The sequence below is a fragment of the Arvicanthis niloticus genome, chromosome 3, assembly GCF_011762505.2.
Source record: "Arvicanthis niloticus isolate mArvNil1 chromosome 3, mArvNil1.pat.X, whole genome shotgun sequence".
In the NCBI taxonomy this organism is placed as follows: domain Eukaryota; kingdom Metazoa; phylum Chordata; class Mammalia; order Rodentia; family Muridae; genus Arvicanthis; species Arvicanthis niloticus.
In genome coordinates this window covers 103,496,194-103,517,361 of record NC_047660.1, presented here as the reverse complement: position 1 = coordinate 103,517,361, position 21,168 = coordinate 103,496,194, and the positions used below count along the sequence as shown (strand labels likewise).

Genomic DNA, 21,168 nt, shown 5'->3' with positions numbered 1-21,168 from the left:
ACAACTTGTTGGCAAAATTACAGACATGGTTTCCCTAATATTGAGAGGAATCTATGTCCAATTAGACAGCTGTTTGTTACAGCCAATATAAAAACATTGCACCTTTAAGGATATGTTTTCATGTTAGTCATTGTTAGGATTTAGAGGCATCACAGCTGAATAGGACTATTGCTTGCTTCCCTCCCATGGCAGCTTGCTGTAGAGAGATCATCTTGTGTATTGTAAGGATGCCTCGCCTGTTAATTAAAAAGCCTTTGGCCTATGACTTAGACAGGAAATAGAATTGGGATATACAGATGAGAAAGAATTCTTGGAGAGAAGAAGAGGGGGAGCCAGAAAAGATATGAGGAGACAGATGCACAGTACCTAAGCACTGGTAACCACTCAAGGAGCAAAATGTAGGTTAAAATAAATGGCTTATCTTTAGTATTGATATAGTCAGAACTGAGCCTAGCTATATGGCCAAGGTATTTGGAAATATAATTTGGGTCTGAGTCTTATTTCTGGAAGCATGGGCCTGGGAGGCAGAACCAGGCCCTAATTTCAACAGCTTGCAAAGTACTTTTTTGTACTATGGAAGCTAGATCACAGGCAGGAAGCTTTAGGGTAAAATCCAGTTCCAAACACCAAAATCTGAAGTGTGGTGTGTTCAGCAGGAAGAATTTAGTTATCTCTAGTCTCTAAAAAAGAAATAAGAACAACAGCAATAGCCTACATTGTTTTGCAAGTCACTTGGACTACCTTGACCAACTGGCATTTTAAAATCTACTGCATGGATCAGTGAGAAGGGACACAAGGACAAATCACTTGCCACCACACTGGAGAACCTGAGTTTGATACTGGGACCCTCATTACAGAAGGAGATAATTGACTTCTAACATCTACACATATATTGGGGCACAATTACATGTGTATTGGGGCACAATGCATATTTGCACATATACATCCAAATAAATATAATTTTTAAAAATACTGTAATGTAAAGTGCAGTCACTTTAGAGTATCAGAGGCTATGTGATCATTACTTTGGCAAGGAAAACCTTATTCCCTGTCCAAAAGTGTCTTGTTAATTTTTATCGTCCTTTTATATTTCTCTAACAACTTTTAATGGCTTTTAGGATTTAATTTCAAGCAATTGAGTTTGGCAAATATTTGCAACAGAAAGAGAGGGGGTAGGGTGTTAAGAAGGCTCAGGTACATTCTAGAACCTTCTATTACTTTTCTATATACTCCACTGGCCAGGCATTTTGTGATAAGGTAGTTTTTTTTTTATTATATATATGTTCTACTGAGCTTTGGTTTGAGGAAAATGATTCTGGAAGTGGCAGTTTTACCAGTGAAAGCAGCAGAGATGAATGATAGGGATTTGAGAACCAGGGATGGTCTTCTTTTCATTTCTGTGCTGACTGCTTTCTAAAAAGAGTTGTTTGTTTATAGTGTATCCCTAGCCTACTCAAGAAAACTTTAGACAACATCTTAATGAATAACATTTCACATGCACAGGATTGTGTATCTTTAGTATAGGACAATTTCATTTAAGGAAATGTAACTAAATAATAATCTGTACTTCATAAATGTGTCTTTAGTCATGCATGCTAAGTAGGCAAATTCAAACTCACAAGGCTTAAGAGAAAAGATTAAAGCAGCTGAGAAAGTCTGAGAAATTCAGTAGAGTCTGCTCAGGCATACCCTATTCTTTCTACCTCAGAAACCACCACATAATTTCTGTTGCTTAAGGATTAGATCAACCTACTAATACCACCTTGCTTCCCCCGTTAAAATCTAGAGTATAATTTTCAACCAGTTCTTAGATAACTAATAAAACAAAGTGTGAGTACTTCAAAATTCCAATTGGTGTCATTCATGTATCTAAACATTAAAAATCTGTGATTATGGTTTTGTGTGTGTGTGTGTGTGTGTATGTGTACCTGTGTATTTAAATGATTAGAATCAAGTTTAGTTTCAGAAGACCAGTTGCTTTTGAAAATTAAACCTGAGAGGATTATTGTGTAAGGAAGCATAAACTCTGAAAGGATGCCATTGCAATGTACACAATTATGTTTAAGTATGTCCAATTCTGAGTGATCTGTTCTAACATTTGTAGAATCTAGCAATATCTTGTGACTCCAATTGAATTGATGTTATGGGGGTAGGGATAAGTGTAGGTTTAATCCCTGTTAGCTACTCTTAACACTCTGTTTAGAACAGTGTTAAATCACTTCATACATAAAGTGGATAAAAGTTACCACTTAAGGGAGAAGATATAAAGACTCTTTGGAGTCCCAGATGGCTCTCTTCCTCCAAGAACACAACATTCAGTGGAAGATGCCTCTAAGTCATATAATACTATTTTTAGGGGGCACTGGCTAGACCCTTCCTCCTTAGAGTTTGGTTGCAACATTGAAAACATCATCTCAAAATGGCTATAAATGTACAATGCCTATCAGGACAAGAGAAACAAGTAGCCATCAACTGTAACTTATCCATTTTGAAACAATGTTTTCTTTTTATGGACAGAAAATTTGAAACTATAAAGCCCAAAAACATACTCACATTTTGAATGCTATAAGATCAATATTTGCTCTGCTCCAAAAATGAAAAGAAAAGTAGTGGACTGTAATGGAAACAAAATGCATTATTTTATACTTCACGTTAATTTAATTTTAGCATTTTTCGTTATGGCTATGGAGGAAAGTATAAGCACAGAAATACTCTCCCCATTAGCTCTGCGGTGTCATCACACACTGATGCAGGTGATGACGTACACCTGAGTTCTGCAGTATGTTACACGCTGATTTGGGTAATGATACTCAGGGGACCTCTGTAATATGTTACAAACTGATTCAGGTCTGGTATTCTCTATGATTTGATAGTGTGACAAACACTAATACAGGTGATGATATTCATTGGGGCTCTGCAGTGTGTTACACACTAATATGGTTGATAAACTGGGCCCCTGCAGTGTGTTACGACTAAGTTGGTGATAATATTCACTAGAATTCTGTAGTGTCTCACAACCTGATGTTCATATTTCTTACTGAGGTCTTAGAGTGTATCACATGCTTACAGGGGTATTTCTGTTATTGGAGCTCTGCAGTATGTCACACACAGATGTGGGTGATGATACTCACTGGGACTCTGATGTGGATGCTGCTGCTTATTGGGGCTTTGTACTGATGTGGGTGAAAATCATTGAGAAAGCTACTACAATAGTAAATGAAAGTCCAGAAGAGACAACAGGGAAGTCACAAAAATATTGGCAAGTTCTGTTGGTCTGTCAATATTCTACAAAAGCATCAACCATCCTTGAAGACCAAACAGTAAGATAAATGTATATAAAAATGATGGGTCTGTGCTACAAATCCAGGACTGGAGACACTAGAAAATAAGGATGTGTTGTTTTCATTAACAACCAGCATTGCATGAATAGCAAATCTTACAAATTGAAGCTTCCTGACAACTTAATGCCATTTGGGGCAATCAATGGAAAGGAAAAGTAATAGATAAGTAACAATAGAAATGAAAAAATGCATTTAATTTTTTGATAAGTGAAAGAAAATTTAATGATAAGAGGATATGTGAAGGTCAACATATCCTAGATTTATATGGAAAGAAAAAAAATGAACAGCAAGAGACTAAAGAATACTGTAGATAAAATTGAATTATTTGATAGAATTTGAAGCCAAAGGAGAAAAAGAGAAAATGAGGCCTAATAACATAAGCCATATAGGACAATGTCTGTAGACATAAAATAAAGCCATAGTGATAGGTCAATATCTTGCTCAATCCTTCAACTAGTATTGACAACCGGCTTACTCACAGTGAGCATAGGAAGCTGAATGAAATTAATTTGTCACATGATTTTAAACATCTCAAAAGTAACAAATTTTGTCATGTGTATTTTACAAAGCCTTCATGAAAGAAAGATATTTTTGTGATATTTATACTTAGATAAGTTAATTATTTACATTTCAAAGGTTATCCCCTTTCCCAGACTCCCTTCTGCAAACTCCCTATCCTAACCCCTCTTACCCTGCCAGTTTGAGGTGGCCCCCACCCACCTACTCAGTCCCACCTCTCTGCCCTAGCTTCCTATATACTGGACCATCAAGTACTCACAGGACCAAAGAGCTCCCCTCTCATTGCTATAAAATAAGGACCCTTTAGCTCCTTCAGTCATTCCCCTAACTCCTCCATCAGGTCCCTGTGCTCAGTATGAAGGTTGTCTGCAAGCATCTGCATATGTATTAGTCAGGATCTGGAAAGCCTCTCAGGAGACAGCTGTATAAGGCTCCTGTCAGCAAGCACTTCTTGGCATCTTCCATAGTGTCTGGATTTGGTGTATGCATGTGGAATGGATCCCCAGGCGGGCCAGTTTCTGGATGGCCTTTCCTTCCGTCTCTGCTCCACCCTTTGTCTCTGTATTTCATTTAGACAGGAGCAATTCTGGGTTAAAATTTTGGAGATGGGTGGGGTCCCCATCCCTCAACCAGGGGCCATGCCAAACTTCTGTATATAATCTCTACAAGTTCTCCCTCCCCTTTGTGGGGTATTTTCAGCTAATGTCATCCCCATGGGGTCCTGGGAAGCTCTTGGTTTCCTGGCATCTGGGGCTTTCTAGTTGTTACCCTGTTGGGGGCCTGACTTTTAGCAGAAAGCGGCTATCAGCTTTGCAGCCATCTTGAGCCATATACCCTGACATGAGACTTGGATTACAATAGCCTACAACAGCTGAGCACACTCCGATAATCTTGGTTTAGATACCTTGAGATTAAAGGTGTGTGAGATTAAGGTGTGTGACTTAAGAGTATGACTTAGAAGTATAGAGATCAGAGTTAGAGACAAGACCTAAGGGCATGATTAAAGGTGTAACTTAGAGGCGTGGCTTAGAAGTAAGACATATAAAAGGCAGAGGCAGACAGTAGAGATTCAGACTATAGAGGGAGAATCAGACAGGAGACACTTAGAGGAAGAGAGACTGAAGAATAAACGGGATTGAATCACACCCTGTCTGGTCTCCATTCCTTGAGTCTGCCCTCACCCTCGCTCTTGCTGAACCCCGACCCGCAGACCGGAGCAGCAGCTTGGGCCAGGATACAGTGGCCGCCCAAACGTGGGTCAGCCCGGGCCTCAACATTTTGCCTGGACTGAAACATTTATTTTGGCCGCCCCAACGTGGGGCTAGTGTGGACCCCAACAGTTGCTAGAAGTTTATGGGTTTTCGTTCAGTTTAATTTACTTTGTGCATTTGAGTGCAGCATGAATTGACTATGTAATATTTTATCATCAGAACAATATTCATTATTTGCAAAATTATGAAATCCAAACCTTTTGTAAAGACCTGCCTATATTATAGTGTCTGAGATGTGTAGGTTTCATGATCCACAGAAATTCTGAAAAATGGTAAAATCTACATATTCAGTTAACTTTAATTCTAGAAATCCCTATAGTCACTTTATTATTATTATTATTATTATTTATCTCACCTTATCTTGAATAGTTTTTGTGAAAAAAAGACAGATTTCTGAAGTGACAGAGGATGTGTAGTGGAAATTACTAGAATTTATATTTATGTGACTATGCTCTGCTTGAGATATTTTCACAGTTGATTTATTGACGAAAATTTAAAGGAATCATGAGCTTTTTGTAATAATGTAGCTAAAGTAATTTCTAAGATGACATGAACTCAACAGCATATGGAAATAACCAAATATACAGCCTAAATCTATCAATAACAGCATTTGTTCACTGTAATATTAGTATAAGACACCAGCAATTCTGAAAATGAATGAAGACACTGGCAAATCTCAGTTCCTTTGATCCTGGCTAGGTAATTTGTGAAATGGATATAATTACACTTATTTTGGACACTCATTGACTGGAACTCAATAGTTGATGTATACAAAGTACCCAGAGAAATTGATTCTAGTTTAGATTTCATTACTTTGTGCTTTTGATACTGAAGACATCAAACAGAAAACAAATGTAGAGAAATAATTAAGCTGTGCTCAGTATGGTGCAAATTGTTAAAGTTTAGATAGACTTACTTATGGTTTCTTAGGTGGACTCCTATGGAGTAGAAGGTAAAAGATTTTCTATGAGTAAAGCAGCACAGGAAGGCAAGAGTCAGGCAGGGATCTACAGGATGTACAGGACTGCTGAGATGGGACAAACCTTTCTTGGGGTCACAGGGACCAGGGGGGAACAAGCCTGAGACAACCACCAATCTGGTGCCACAGGGACCAGGTAAAGAGTGAGCTAAGACAATGACCAGTTCGACACCATGCAGCCCAGATGGAAAGCTAGTCTGAGATTGCTACCAGTCTAGCACTGCTATACAGATCAAGGCAGGCAGACTACATCTGACATGACTTCTGCTTGGTGTCACACTTCATGTGTTTGGCATGGCACTTTTGAGACCATTCCTGAAATGACCCCAGACAACCAGACGACCCAGGTCACTAAGAGGAATGATGGAGAGATGGAAGAAAGATGAAGTAGAAGGATGTTCACAATGTAGCAGGATTTGTATTGGACTATAAATAAGGCATTCTGTTACTTTATTTATTTCTACTTTATCTTCTACTATTTATCCTAAAGAAGTTTCATTGTCATGGCTGGGACATAAAGCACAGCAGACCATACCATCCCCTTTAGTCATACTTAAAGACCAGCAGTTTGGGATCAAATTCTGTCATTTAGAGAAAGATGAGTTGATCTAGAAGTTAATAACATAATCTTGTCAGGCAGTTCTAAACAAAGTCTGGAACATATATATTATCTACAATAACATAAGAATATTTGCTTTCTAGTCTCATGCTATGTTAATGGAATTTACTAGAATTCAATTTACAAGTTCTGTTTACAAGTTTTTTCTTATATATTCTTCACAAACAAAATCAAAAATAAATAAATATTATTCATTTGAAAGAAAAAATATGAAATTCTTTCCAATAGAATATTCTAGTATGTGACCATGCATGTATGTTTGCAAACAGACATATATAAGTATGGATACAATACAGTTGGAGAAGTTTCAATTTTCTAAATGTCCCCTTGTTCAGTAGTAGCAAAACACTGCAAAACAGTATATCTTTATGACATCAAGTATAGTCAGTAAAACTTCATATTTTATTCACCATGTAGGAAATAGCTAATCAAATACAACACTGTAACTATCTTTTTAGTTTTTACACCTTAGTTCTTCCAAGTATCTCTCCAACAAAGTACATCAGTTTTCCTACCCTCCTTATACCCTTATAATCTCATATCTGTTTTCCAAAGCGTTTATTTTTAGAGCAGCATCTTCATACAATCAATACCTACTTTAAAACAGTGCCAAATGGTCCAACAGACTTAATTTTATGATAAACTTCAATAACTTACTTGTTGAAGTAAATACCTCTCTGAAAAGAAATATGCTAACCCAAGTAATTTACAGTCACACTATCAAACAGAATACCAGAAGCCTCTCATCTCAAAGACTCAAAATCCTACTGTTTCACATGCATCAGAAAGAATACAAAAACAAACATCAAGAACCACTGTCATCTTTACCACGAAAGAATATCCATCTGTAAACCTATTCATATCAAAATTAAACATCAAGAAGCTCCTATTAACATTTGTCAAATTCTAGAAGTTTTCTGGTTGTCACAACACATTACAGACATAGATATAGCATTTCTTCTCTTACAGGGGGAAATTTTTCAACATAAGATAATGTATAATCAATATCTTTAGTAATTTTCTCTTGATTTGGAGACTATTCCGTTCTTCCATCTTCACATCTGCAAACATACAGCTAAAATTGATGATAAAAAATTAAGCATGTACGTTTGTAAAAGCTTACCGCCGTCATTCTTCAGTGTCCCATTAGTGAGTTGTTTCAGTCTCTTTTGGTGAGATTTGCCATTGTAGTGAATTTCTGCTTGAGCAGCCGAGTTCAGCTGAATGTTACACACACTGCACAAGGTGAAGTTCGAGTGCTTCTTTTCTCGTTCTAGTTTCTCTTCAAACTCATCAGGCATTAATTCAGCTTCATTCTCCTCATCTTGTGCGCTTGTGAAATCTAGAGAAGGTGATAGGCAAGAAGATGAAGATTTCTAGATCTCCAGTGTTTATTGAACTAGGCATCAAATTAAGTAGGCTCTGAAAGCTTTAGAATTAAAATTTCCAACTTCTTCCTTTACTGGTTTGTATTTATAATTGCCAATGGAGTGGGGAAGGTTGCCTTCCAAGTAGAATATAGACCACAATAATTTGACTTAGTGGTGTTTCCAAGTACACAGTGCACATAATCTCAATTGACCACCATAACATCTAAAACAATAATTTTTAGCTTTTCAGTGCCATAGCTGAGAAAACCAAACTTGCATGAAGTCTAGGTAATGATACTTCATTGTTTACCTTTCTATCTATCAACTTTTACTTAACTTCATCTTCCACAGTGTTTACTGAACCTTATATGAGTGACATAAATAACTTCTTTAGGGTTGGACCCATATTTTCTGCATCTTGGAAAGCCATATCTCTGCATTTACCACAGTTCTTTATATGGGTTGGATTCTCTGATAAAAGCTGGAAGCTACTTTTGATGGTAGAGATATTTCCAAGGGAGTTTCAACCTATGACAGTTCATATGCTCCAGCACCAGCCTCCTACTTCCTCATACCTCAAGCCAGGCAGATAGTAACAGACACTGGTCCTCCCACCTTCTATGGTATGGGTTTTTCAGAATGCAGGCATTTACTCCAGAACAATCAAGCCATCATTGCACAACTGGACTCACTTTACAAATGTTTTGGGCAGGATAGGAGGTTTCAGAGACGGGAGAAACTGGGAAAGGGGATAGCATTTGAAATGTAAATAAAGAAAATGTCTAATTAAAATAAAACTTACAAGAGGCATAAAACTTTAAGTATGCCATTAAAAAACATTAACAAAAGAATGTGACGGACATAAGACCCAGATGATAACTACTAGTGATATTTGCCTTTCAATGGTGAGATTAGAATTGGCTTTATTACTTTAGTTATCCTATATTTTTCAAACTGTAGCATGCCAGAGTCTTGTTAATTTACCATGGAAAAAAATCAATGTCTATCAAGGAAATTATCCAGGAAATATATATATATATATATATATATATATATATATATATATATGCAAAACAACTCAAGTTTTTTTAAAAAAAACAAGACTTCAAAGGTAGTTGTTACTGGTAAGAAGTTGTGACACATCATTTTGTTAAATCTATTTATGTTTAGAAAGAAACACTGTCTTGTTTGGTCCTCATTTCTACATAGTTACACAAAATAAGATTATCTGACAACACCTCTGCAGGGATGGAAATACAGGAGAATTGTTCTTTCAAGGCTATGGGATTCACTTGCCACACAAGATGGCTTTTCTGCTCATGGGAAAAACTGAAGGCATCAGCAAACAGCATAAATGATTGATTTTGTTCTTGGGGCAAAGAAAACAATTCTCAAAGGAAAGAAAAAGTAAAGTATATTTACTGTGGCACAGAATCTTGTGAGGGAATTGGCCCTCAGTTAAACATTAGAGCTGACACACAAAAAAAATGTATAGTGCTAACAAGAAAACTATACTTCAAGTAGCATTGTCCAAAGGAGGGTAAAAGGCCCATAAATTAACTTTCCTATCAATATGCTAAGGGTTTGGTGTTTAAATTCTGGAGTTAAAGTTTTGTTTATTTGAGTTCCCTTTAGACACAGATTCAGTAGTTGCATATACATCTTAAACTTTAGCTCATATTTTCTTTATGTTGTCTCTAAACTCGGTGATGCTTCATAAACGTTTAGGACACTGAAATGGTGGGGCTCTATGCAGTATATATCTCAATAGTTACAGTTCCATGAAATACAGTTAAGAAACAAAATTCACAAAAAATGTAGGAATTAAATATTGGCTTGTGTATGTTTTAGTTTTTTGTTGTATTTAGATAAATGTAATCTTACAAACTAAAAAAATGATTTAAATGTAAAGGAAATCTCATTTTTATTAAGTAAAAATCAATGTATTTATGTATTAATTGAAAAAAAGAAATATCAAACAAGATAACATGCCTACACACATGCAATGGGGTGTAGCTTACTCCTTATAATATATTCATGTAGTATTTGCAATTTGTTTTTATGGTGTGTGTGTGTGTGTGTGTGTGTGTGTATACTATATCACATGTTAAGGTCAGAGGACAAATTGTAAGAGTCAGTTTTTTCCTTCAACCATGTGGGTCTCAGGGATAAAAATCAGACTATCACTCTTGGCAACAATTGCCCTTACCCACTGAGCCATCTCCTGACCCCAAGTGAATAGTTTTGACAGAACCTGAATGTCACTGCTTCTACAAAGCACCAACTGCTGTCATGAAGTCTGCTTAGTTATTATCTTCTTTAGCTTTTCCCAACCCTGAGCAGCAAACCATACTACTGTTGCCTGCTAAATTTAATTTCTGAAAACAAAATAACAACTAATGTTTGAGGTAGCATTGAAAGCACTTCCAAGACCAAAGCTACAATCAAGTAATATTCAATAACAGAGCATTAGGAGTATAAACCAAAGCATAAAATAAGTATCAGTGACACTTAAAAATTAGAACATATGCCTCTCTCATACAGAAGTATTCCAAACTTATGTATTTATTCCATTGATGCGGTGGTATGGAGAGAAATGAAAGACTCCCTTTTACATATAGATTGTGCTTTACAACTTACCATCAAACAGTGTAGTCCAGATACTCTGATTTTATACTGATGACTATGGGGACTTAAAGAGAAATTAGAGTCTGTGAATTTCTCTTTATGAGGTGTGTGTCTGTGTGTGTGTGTGTGTGTGTGTGTGTGTGTGTGTTTTGTGAATAGGTGATTCTTATCTGATGGAAATCACTTGTTTAATTAGGGTTCTACTGTGAACAGGTATCATGACAAAGGCAACTCTTATAAAGGACCACATTTAATAGGGGCTGGCTTACAGGTTCAGAGGTTCTGTCCATTATCATCAAGGTGAGAGCATGGCAGTGTCCAGGCAGACATGCTGTAGGAGGAGCTGAGAGTTCTACATCTCATTCAAAAAGCAAACAAAAAAATGATTTCCAGGCAGCTAGCATAAGGAGCTTAAAGCCCATGCCCAGAGCGATACACTACCTCCAACTAGAACAAACCTCTAAATAGTACCACTCTCTGGACCAAGGATATTCAAACCATCACACCACTCTAAATAATAACAAGATCCATCTCTAAAACAAAATATGTTAGGAAGTTTTTTGAGTGAAAACTATTTTCTCTAGTACAGTTAGTAAGTGAGACTCTACCAATCAGTGCTTCCATAACTAATATTCCCTTGTTCTGTGATCTCTTACCTTGTCAAGAAACCAAGAATCTCCAAAATCTTAAATAATGTAATATCACACTAAAAAGAGAATAGATAGCATGTACTAATGGTTAGCCAAGAACATTATAGGCATAGTGTGAGAAGATCTACAAATTATCTCTGTCATAACATTGTGACATGCAAAATGTAAGCTAACCTTGATTATCAATTTTTCCTGCCACCACAGAATTTTTTTTAAGTAAACTGATAGGGATTTATAAGTCTAGAATACATTTTTTTACAGGCTTAGAATTCTCATAAGTAGTAGCAACAGTGACTCAATTTACAAAGGATTTCAGCAAACAATTATGACTTTTTAAGATTTAACAGATGAGAGACTATAGCTGTTTCAAGATCAATGTGGAGGAATAAAAATTACTTATCAAAATATTCAAACATAAGAAAAATTTACTTTAAAGTCATTGTCCTTTGAACAAAGGATTAAACCAGTAGTGAATTCCCTGTGAAATTGGTTTTGTAATGAGAAATTTTATTACTTGCGTTATTGGAGGGGCTTTCATTTGAGACTGGAGCAGCAAAACAAACAGTCCCAGAGGCCTCCACCTTTAACCTACTCCCTTTGGCTGATTCGATATAACAGAAAATTAAATAAAAATAGTGGCAACTATTTGTAAAGACCCAGTTTTACAATTGCTGTAGTATTCAGGCTGGATGAAACCATTCCAGATGGCTTTAAATTTAGTATAATGGTGTATATATCATGAAGGTTTAGCTACTGAAAAAATTGAGAAGGAGCAACATCACTGGTGTCATGAAAGCGGAACCTGCACATCTCAAACACAATTTTAGTGGCAACAACCTCATCATTGTTGTTTCAAGCCTCTGTTTGCAACAACTCAGAAAAGGCTCAAGAGCTTCTCAATGGCTCAAAGGCAGCTAGAGGAATGGCAGAGCCTTCTGAAAGAACCCAAGAGCAATCCAGTCAAATGCACAAAACTATGAGGTAAAATGATGTAAGCAAATATTTTTAACTCTTTTCATTGTGATCTTCCTGGTAAACAAAAGGAATAACTAATCTTGATTTAGTTCTTCTTTATATTAGGATGCATAATGTATGGGTAACTTCTACACATATGTTTGTGTTTGTATATGTACTAACTATACAGCAAGAAATCCAACAAACAGTTTTACCAATGAGTTTTCCTCAAATATGACTGATTATATATAGCATGTTCATCCCATTTATGCTATTTTATTTTTGTTGCTATTATAGTATTACAGTAGTGTTCAGGTTTTGCTGCTTCAATTGCTTATTCTCCCCAATGCCATGACATACCAATAGAGAAACTATTTTGCATTGAACTCATTCCCCACTAGAGTGCAGTGTAAATTTAAAAATTATAACTGTAGTAATCAAAAATTTCACAAACAAAAGGCATGCAGATAGCAGTACTCTGTTAATAATTAATAAATAACATAGCTATGCATCATTATTCAATGTCAATTGTATATATAGCCTTATACATACACATATGTATGTGCATATGGTATGACACATGAGATTTAATCTCATCAAAATACAGCTTGAAAAATCAAAAATCAGAGAGAAATTGAAGAGAAGCAACAGAGCATCAGAAAAATTTTCAATCCTCAGGGGTCATTGTAACTTTCTTTTTATACAGCAGCCCTTTTTAAACATAGTCTCCTAAAAACATTAGCCCTTTGCACCTTCAGAAGTAAAAGCACTTTAATGAAATATATCTTAATTTCATGATGAGGAATATTGACAGAGAGTACATAAGACAATTCAAGGGCAAAAATTATATTTCACTTATAGATTACGTTCCATTCTATCCAATGAAGCAAAATGTACGAGTCTTGATGTAGTCATAGACTTCACAGGGTGAGGAAACTATTACTAAGCATTCAAAAATTCACACACAAAATGATTCCCTCCAGTTATTTTTTAAAGGAAGGTAAACTGCCAACTAGAATCTATATTCAAGAACAGCTGAGATCAAACCTTAAATTTCAACATAACTATGGATACCCCATGAAGTTTTAAAGAACTAACAATTATGTCATTGTTTTTAAGTGATGTGCAATTTTCTCCTATATTCTGGCCTGGGTAGTTCTCTTCTGGGAGCACTTACTCTCAGGGCTCCCCTGAGAAAACAAGAGCCCATGCCTATGCCCTCATGAACAAGAAGATCACCCTGTGAGGCCTCTTCTTAAAACTTAGACCACACATTTTTAAAAGTCTCTAAATATTAAGCTTTTTCAACTGAAATCACATTCCTATCTTTGTGCATTCAGCTAGCTCTATCCTAGCTTGTATTTAAAACAGCTTACATAAAACTTTAAAAAGCCTTCTTTCCAAATCTTTCTGCAAACTCAGAAGATAGAGCTTTGCATGGTAAAAGGAATGTTAAAGATGACCTCTAAGTGGTTGCCTGGTTGTCTTAGGTTTTTTTTTGGGGGGGGTGGGGGTGGGGGGGCATCTGTTTGTTTGTTTGTTTGTTTGTTTGTTTGTTTTTCTGTGAAGAGACAGCATGACCACAGCAATTCTTAAGAAAGAAAATATTTAATGGACTGGCTTACTGTTTTAGAGGTTTAGTCCATTATTCTCATGGTCAGAAACATGGCAATATGCAGGCAGACATGGTACTGGAGGATCTGAGAGTTCTACATCTTGATCCATAGGCAGCAGAAAGGGATTGTGTGCCATGCTCCCACAGAAATGTGCTTCTTCTAGCAAGTCCACACCTACTCCACCAAGTCCACACCTCTTAATAGTGCCACTTTCTATGGGCCTATGGGTGGTAATTGCATTCAAACTACCACAGTGGTAAAACAGATGAAAAAGAGGAACTATGGCAGACTGCTGCAAAACATCTTGCTAATTAATGTTAATTCGTGCACTCATTACTGTATTATTTTAGCCAGTTGAGATATTAGCATATCAACTTTGCCTTACCAGGCAGTTTGAGAGAAGTTCAGACATGTAGATTATATTGTTTTCTGATAGTTGTCCTTCAAAAACTGAGTATTAAAGAGTAGAACCATGTGTTTACCTGTGACTCAGGTTTTAGCTGGGACATTTAACACTGTATGTCTGCTTTTCATTTATTTCAAGAAATGATTCTGCTCTCTCTCCTCCATAAGCTTTTTCTCCTCCATACACAAGACTGAAAACCCAGAATATTCCTCCACATTCCATTGATTCTACATGATCTCATTGATGGATGATTTCAATTTCTGTATGTAGCTTTTTTCTTAATATACACATTCTTGGGACACTGTTGCTCCATGACAAATCTAATTAATGGTATTAAGTGCTTTTAGTTGAGTATCTCCTATTCTGTTTTTCTTGTCTTAACCATAGAAGAGTGGACCAGGCTCTACTTATGATTCAGAAAATCTTCAGTGCTTAAGATGTATTATAAGCCAGGCCAAGCACAAGTTCTCTGGGAAGTTTAATTCTCCTCACAGTGTGGAGCATCCTCTGGAATGGCTTCTGAGGCTCCCACTGAAGGGGAAGCAGACTCTGTACGTTCTATTCTTCTGTAATGTAAGCACAATGTAATAAGATGTTCATCAGAGTGCCAGAAATGTAAGCACAATGTAATAAGATGTTCATCAGAGTACCAGAAATGTAAGCACAATGTAATAAGATGTTCATCAGAGTACCAGAAAGTTGATAGATGTTCATTTATGACAGTACAAGTGAAACTGGGTCATATAGATTGCAATGCCCATCTTGTGAGAAGATACAGAACTCTGATAGTTTTGAAGAGAAGGCTGCCATGTTCTGAGACTTCTCACAGAGAGATCCATGTGGCAAGGAGTATATAGTCACTTCTAGCCAGCCACAATGAGACCATACTAAGTAACTGCAAGTCAAAGGCTGCCACATAAGTGAAGATGTGGTGTCTTCCTAAATCTAAGTGAAATTATCGAATGGAAACAAGATTCAGAAAAAGAACATCTTTATCAGCAGTAGTGATAGTCACCTTCAGATTCTTTGGCCATAATAGCAACTGTCCCATCTAACTGTTTTTAGCAACATCAGGAATTGATTGAAATTCTCAAAAAAAAAAAAAAATGTCAAAAAAGTTCCACAAACCACAAAACATTTTTCTTAAGTGGTATGGTCTAAATACCCCCGTGAACTACCTCTTACTGACCGTAAGTAAAATAGTATGCAAAAATAAATTGTTCTTTCCTTAAAAGTTTCCAATTTATTCAACCAAATTCCAGATAGGCATTATTAATCAATCAAGACAATCATTCCATCAAATTCCATCAATTCCATCAAATCCTGGATTTGGTTTTATGTGATCAAGATGTCATTGGAGAATTTAGTTGCTAGGATTGCTCAGATGTGATAGAGTAGACAAGGAAATATGTTGTTGCTCAATGGGGCATGTCCTTGGCTCTCTGGGAGGTTCAGGCCCAGTGGGAACACATGCAACGTGAAGTAGCTGTTTCTGCAGCTTGAGCTATTTGCCCTATGGAGGTAGTGGGAGAATTGTGCAAGCCATTACACTGTCCACTGGCTGCAAGCATGAAGCTCATACTCGGTGGTCTGGAAAACCTATTGGTTGGTGCTGAGGGCAGGGAAGTGGTCAATAGCCTGGGACTCTTAGATGCCACTGACCCTCTACAAGTTTACCCTGATCCTGGGCAACAACAAAATATGGGTCTCAATAATACCCTAGTATTTATGGTGCTCAAAAACCAAAAATCTAGAACCAGACCAATGCCTTGTTGTAATAAATACTTTGAATGTAAACCTGTTTGGAAAAAAAATAAACAGCAGTTTGCAGTGCCATTTTGATTGATGAATGTGCAATAGAGAAATGGGAAAGAGGTTGGCCGAAAGAGCTGAAACTAGAGAACTAGACAGAATAGGTGACAGGTGTGGGAACACAACTGCAGTGGACTGAAAAGAATTTCATTGATGAATAGGGCCAGCATAGTTCTGTGCATCATCCTGTAGTTCTCACAGACTTTGATGCCCCATCAATGTGCTGTCCTGGATCTGAGCAACAACAACATATTGGAAATGAACAATGATTCATTCTCTGAATTAAGCCCCTTTTTTTCTGGGCTACCATGCGAGACATGTTGAAACCCATGGTCCTTGTTGCCACAAGAGACCATGTTGATGTCTGTGGCCTCTGGCCACTCCAGAGGCCATCTTGGTATAAATGATGTGAAGGAGGTTTGTCTGCTACTGTTATGTATACAAATGCTAAATACTGGTCTCCAAAATCTGTTTCTGTCATGATGAGGAGATCCTCTCATACAGCAAATGATGTTATGTAATATTGCTCCCCAAGTTAATTATTCAATAAAAGGCTAAGGCCTTTTGTTGGGAGCTGACTTTAGCAGAAAGCGGCTAGATCAACTTTGCAGCCATCTGGAACCATATACCCTGACGAAAGATTTGATTTTCAATAGCCTACAACAGCTGAAGCACACTCTGATATCCCACATATTTTGTGTTGCTGTTTACTGGCCCCAGCTGCAAGGTGCACGTGGTAGTCACGCCTGCAAGGCATGCAGTTCACGTGCTGTCCACGTGCTATCTACGCCATATATGCTTATAAGGCGCACATGCTATCCACGCCTGCAAGGCATTGCGGTACACGTGCTGTCCACGCTATAGACGCCTGTAAGGCTTACGTCATATCAACACCTGCAAGGCACGTGGTATCCACGCGCCTACAAGGCACGTGGCAAAAGCCTATGAATAGCTCAGAATTCCCTTCAATAAACGAGACTTGATCAGAATCTCTGTCTTGTCTCCATTCTTCGCGTCTCTTCCCCTTTATCCCCTCTCTCTCTCTCTCTCTCTCTCTCTCTCTCTCTCTCTCTCTCTCTCTCTCTCTCTCTCTCTCTCGCTAGACCCTGACCCTTGGACCGGAACGGGCAGTACAGGCTGCAACAGCCTTTAATTGGACAGTTGGTAAAATTAGGCAGAATTTCAGTTTTCTGGTTGGAAGTTGCAGCTAGAGTGAGGAGAAGGAGAAGTGAGGAGACCAAAGGAGGAAGAAGCTGCCATGAGAGGAGATGGACGATGAGCACATGGCCAGCAAGTAACAAGGATATATGGCTGGAATTCAAGTTAAAATAGCTCCAAAGCCTGTCTATTCTAGTCTCATATTGTCTTTTATATGGGCTATCAAGAATTTATAATTCCTTTAGAAGGATCCCTGCTGTTTCCTGATGTCCATGATACATGTTGCTGCCAGAGTCCATGGTAATGTCCACAGTTTGTGCTGCTGCCTAAGACCATATTGATTCCCATGTTACCACCAGAGAACATATAGATGCCCATGGCCTGAGATACAGCAAATGGTGCTATGCTCCTGAGTCTAGATGGATATAAAGTCCATATTGCTGCCAGAGGTCATGTTGTCTGTGAGTGACACTGCCAACGGAGATCATGTAGATGTCCATGTTCTGTGCTAACACTGGAGACCACGTGGCTATCTGTGGTCTATGCTGCCACCAAAAATACATGTGGAAGTTTCTGATTCATGCAGCCACTTGTTATTATGGGCAGGAAAACTTGAGAATGAGGGAGATTAAAGGTTTTAGTGAAAATCCCTTCCTCTCCCTACACACACACACACACACACACTTTTTAAGAGTAACTGCCCAGACAGGAATTCATTGAAAAGAGTCCTTACAAAGTGTGATAGCTGTTCACAGTTGATGGCTAGTAGTTTGGAAAGACCAGAAAAGGTCTTAATTATCTTTAAGAGGCTGAGCTTGGAAACTTTACTATGCTCCAATGAATATGCTTAGAACAAAAATTGATCTTGATGTATTTTTTTCTTTTGGGAGGGTGGTGGGAGTATGAACTGGGGGGATGGGAAAAAAGAGATATCAGGGTACACTGTATAAAATTTCCAAATAATCAATTTAAATGCCATTTTGGAAAAAAATTGTGATGTTCCAGGTAACCCTAAATAGTAGTCCTAAAGTACGCAAACTGAGGAGCGAAGCAAGAAACTGCTTGAATAAAATTTTGCCCTGATTTCTCCCCTTGTATGTACTGAGTTAAAAAGCTAGTCATGCACCAGTACATGAGCTAGGCAATTTGAAAGAAAGACCCTAGTACAATATTTAAAGTGAAAGAAAGAAAGAAAGAAAGAAAGGAAAGAAAGAAAGAAAGAAAGAAAGAAAGAAAGAAAGAAAGAAAGAAAGAAAGAAAGGACAGTTGAAGAAAGCAGGAAAGCTGATTTGCTTCCACCCCTTCTATTTGCACTCTTGGACAACACAGCATTTGGAAAGACACATCCCACTTTGGAAAGAGTGAAAATTAAATCTAGAATATATGCCCCACAATAGACTAGTGTTTCAGTCTTCCAGGCTTGAGCTTCTTTACTATCCAATAAGCAGGAGTTGTCCTTTGTCAATAGAATCCAAACTTGAAAGCACAGCAATTGTGTAGGACCTCATTTGCTGAGTTTAGGATAATGACCTGTAAGCAACCCTGCAGGAAATTTGATTAATTAGTAGTTTATATGCAAAGCTCCAGTACATTTTGAGCATTGCCTGCCATAGGCAGGTAGTCTTGGCGTATGAAAAACAATAGGATGAGCAAACCATGCTGAGGCATCCCTTCTCCTCCTGAGAGATCATCCACACAGTAGTATAGTATAGAGTAGAACTTATTCAGGGCATAGGGAGGGAAGTCAAGAGGGTAGTAGAGGCAGAGAAGGGGAGAGAGAGAGAGAGAGAGAGAGAGAGAGAGAGAGAGAGAGAGAGAGAGAGAGAGAGAGAAGAGAGAGAGAGAGAGAGAGGTAGAGGCAGGCCATGAACATGTGGAGAGAGAAGGGGAGAGAGGGAGAAAAAGGATGGGTAGAGAGAGGGGAAGGGGGGATGAGGGGACAGAGCTGGAGCAGGAAGGCAAGAGCAAGAGAGAGGAGAGGAGGCAAACAGCCCCTTTTATAGTGAGTCAGGCATTCCTAGCTGTTGCCAGGTAAGTGTAGCGCAGTGCATAGACAAAATGCTAATAAGTATCATTTCCCCATATCTTCTGCTTCAACTCCTGCCTCCAGGTTCCATCCCTGTTTCAGTTCTTCCCTTAAATTCTATCAACACTGTGGTACACTCTGACAGTTGCAAATTGTAATAAACTCTTTTCTCCATGTTACTTTGGATGGTGTTTTATCATAGCAATAGAAATTCTAAGAGAGAAATTTAGACAAAGCCTGGGACATTATTGTGACAGACCTGACAATGTGTTTTGGGTGACGATTGTGATGGTATTTAAATTTTAGACTAGAAAAGCCATTGAGTGATTAGAGCTCAGCTGGATGCTCAAAGGAGCTTGAAAGATACTGAGAGCAATGGTGGCCTGATGTGGATTTTCACAGAAAACTTTGAGAATCCATTAAAGGTTTCATGGGCCTGTCTAATAGGCTGTATTAATATTCTCGTGTTCTGTTCAGCTAAAGCTGGAAAATTGGCTGTGATTAAGAATAGACCAGTATTGACACCAAAATCTTCAGGGAAGTGTTATTTTATAGTCAACACATAAGAATCTGTGGTTCAGAGGCAGCCAAGGTTACACCTCATGCTTTTACTAAAGCATGAATGTGTAAGAGATCCCCAGGTAGTGCTGGTTTTAAAACATTCAAGAGGTGATGGAGATCACTATGTTTCAAGTCAGAGAACCTGAAAAGCTCCCAAGAAACTCTACTGAAGAAGGTATAGCCAGTTGCAGTGAAGACAACAGCAGTTTGGAGATGCCTGTACTGTGAATGGTCACCAGTTGTTATACAACAGCAGACATAGAGTTCGGGAGTCCTGAACTCAGGAGACAATTTGGGTGTGCTGCTAATAAAAAGAACTATTGAAATATAGCTCTGTGAACGACCCCAGAAGAGCTTGTATGAGATTTCTAACACTGAACTTTTTACACGTTTCAATTATAATTTTACTTTGATCTAATTGTAACTGTGCCCTGGCTCTTTTATTTGAAACAAGTGTTTTACTTACTTTTTATTTAACAGAATTCTATAGTTAAGAGACTTTAGAATTTTAGAGAGGTTTTAAATTTTGAGAAATATTTTGAAAGTTTTAAAGAGACTTGTCTTTTAAGGTCTTTGAATTTTGAAGACTATTGGCTTTTACAAATGCCAGAAAATTTTTTATTGTGTTATTGGTATTAATATGAATTCTGGGAGATGAACAAGAAAGATGAACAAGAAAGGTCCCATTTCAATGCTTTTTTTAAGAGTTGGCTTGGTCATAGTTCATCTTCATAGAAATATAACAGTAAATAAAGTTGATGTCATATATAAACAGAAAAACTCTTAAGCAATTACTAGAAAATACAGAAATAAAAAATTCTTTATGAACTGAAGCCAGAAAAGGTAAATTTTTCTTCTATCAGAAGCATAGTCCATTACTGAAGAAAACTATAAATGAGATTCTTGAAGATTTGAAATATTTCCTCCATGAAATTCTCTGTCAGAGATTTGAAAGACAGACTAGAAAGTCAGTAAGACCCCCAGAACACAAATCTGACCAACCAAAGTTGGAACTGAATAAGATATGAAGCCCCAGTAACAGTGAAGTTCCATAATAAGGTTCACCCCAATATTTTACATCATTTCTGCCTCATACAGTGTTTCTGCTCTTACACAATATCAGATACTGAAGCCCTGAAATACAGGTGAAGGTCAAGAACGAAGTAGCCCAAATCAACCAAACCAAGTTCAGCCCATGGCAGATTTATCATACCCAACACACTGTGACCACAGCCTTGTGCTTGGACCAAGGATGAGA

General features: G+C 37.6%; 1 protein-coding gene across 2 annotated transcripts in view; it reads right to left on the bottom strand.

The window, feature by feature from the left end:
- Positions 1-21,168, bottom strand: part of Znf385d (zinc finger protein 385D) — an 885,608-nt gene that overhangs the window by 664,668 nt on the left and 199,772 nt on the right. For both annotated transcript variants that reach the window (XM_076931609.1, XM_076931608.1), the window contains exon 2: positions 7,853-8,071. In XM_076931609.1, coding sequence (XP_076787724.1) covers positions 7,853-8,071 — 219 coding nt within the window. The remainder of the gene's footprint in view (positions 1-7,852; positions 8,072-21,168) is intronic.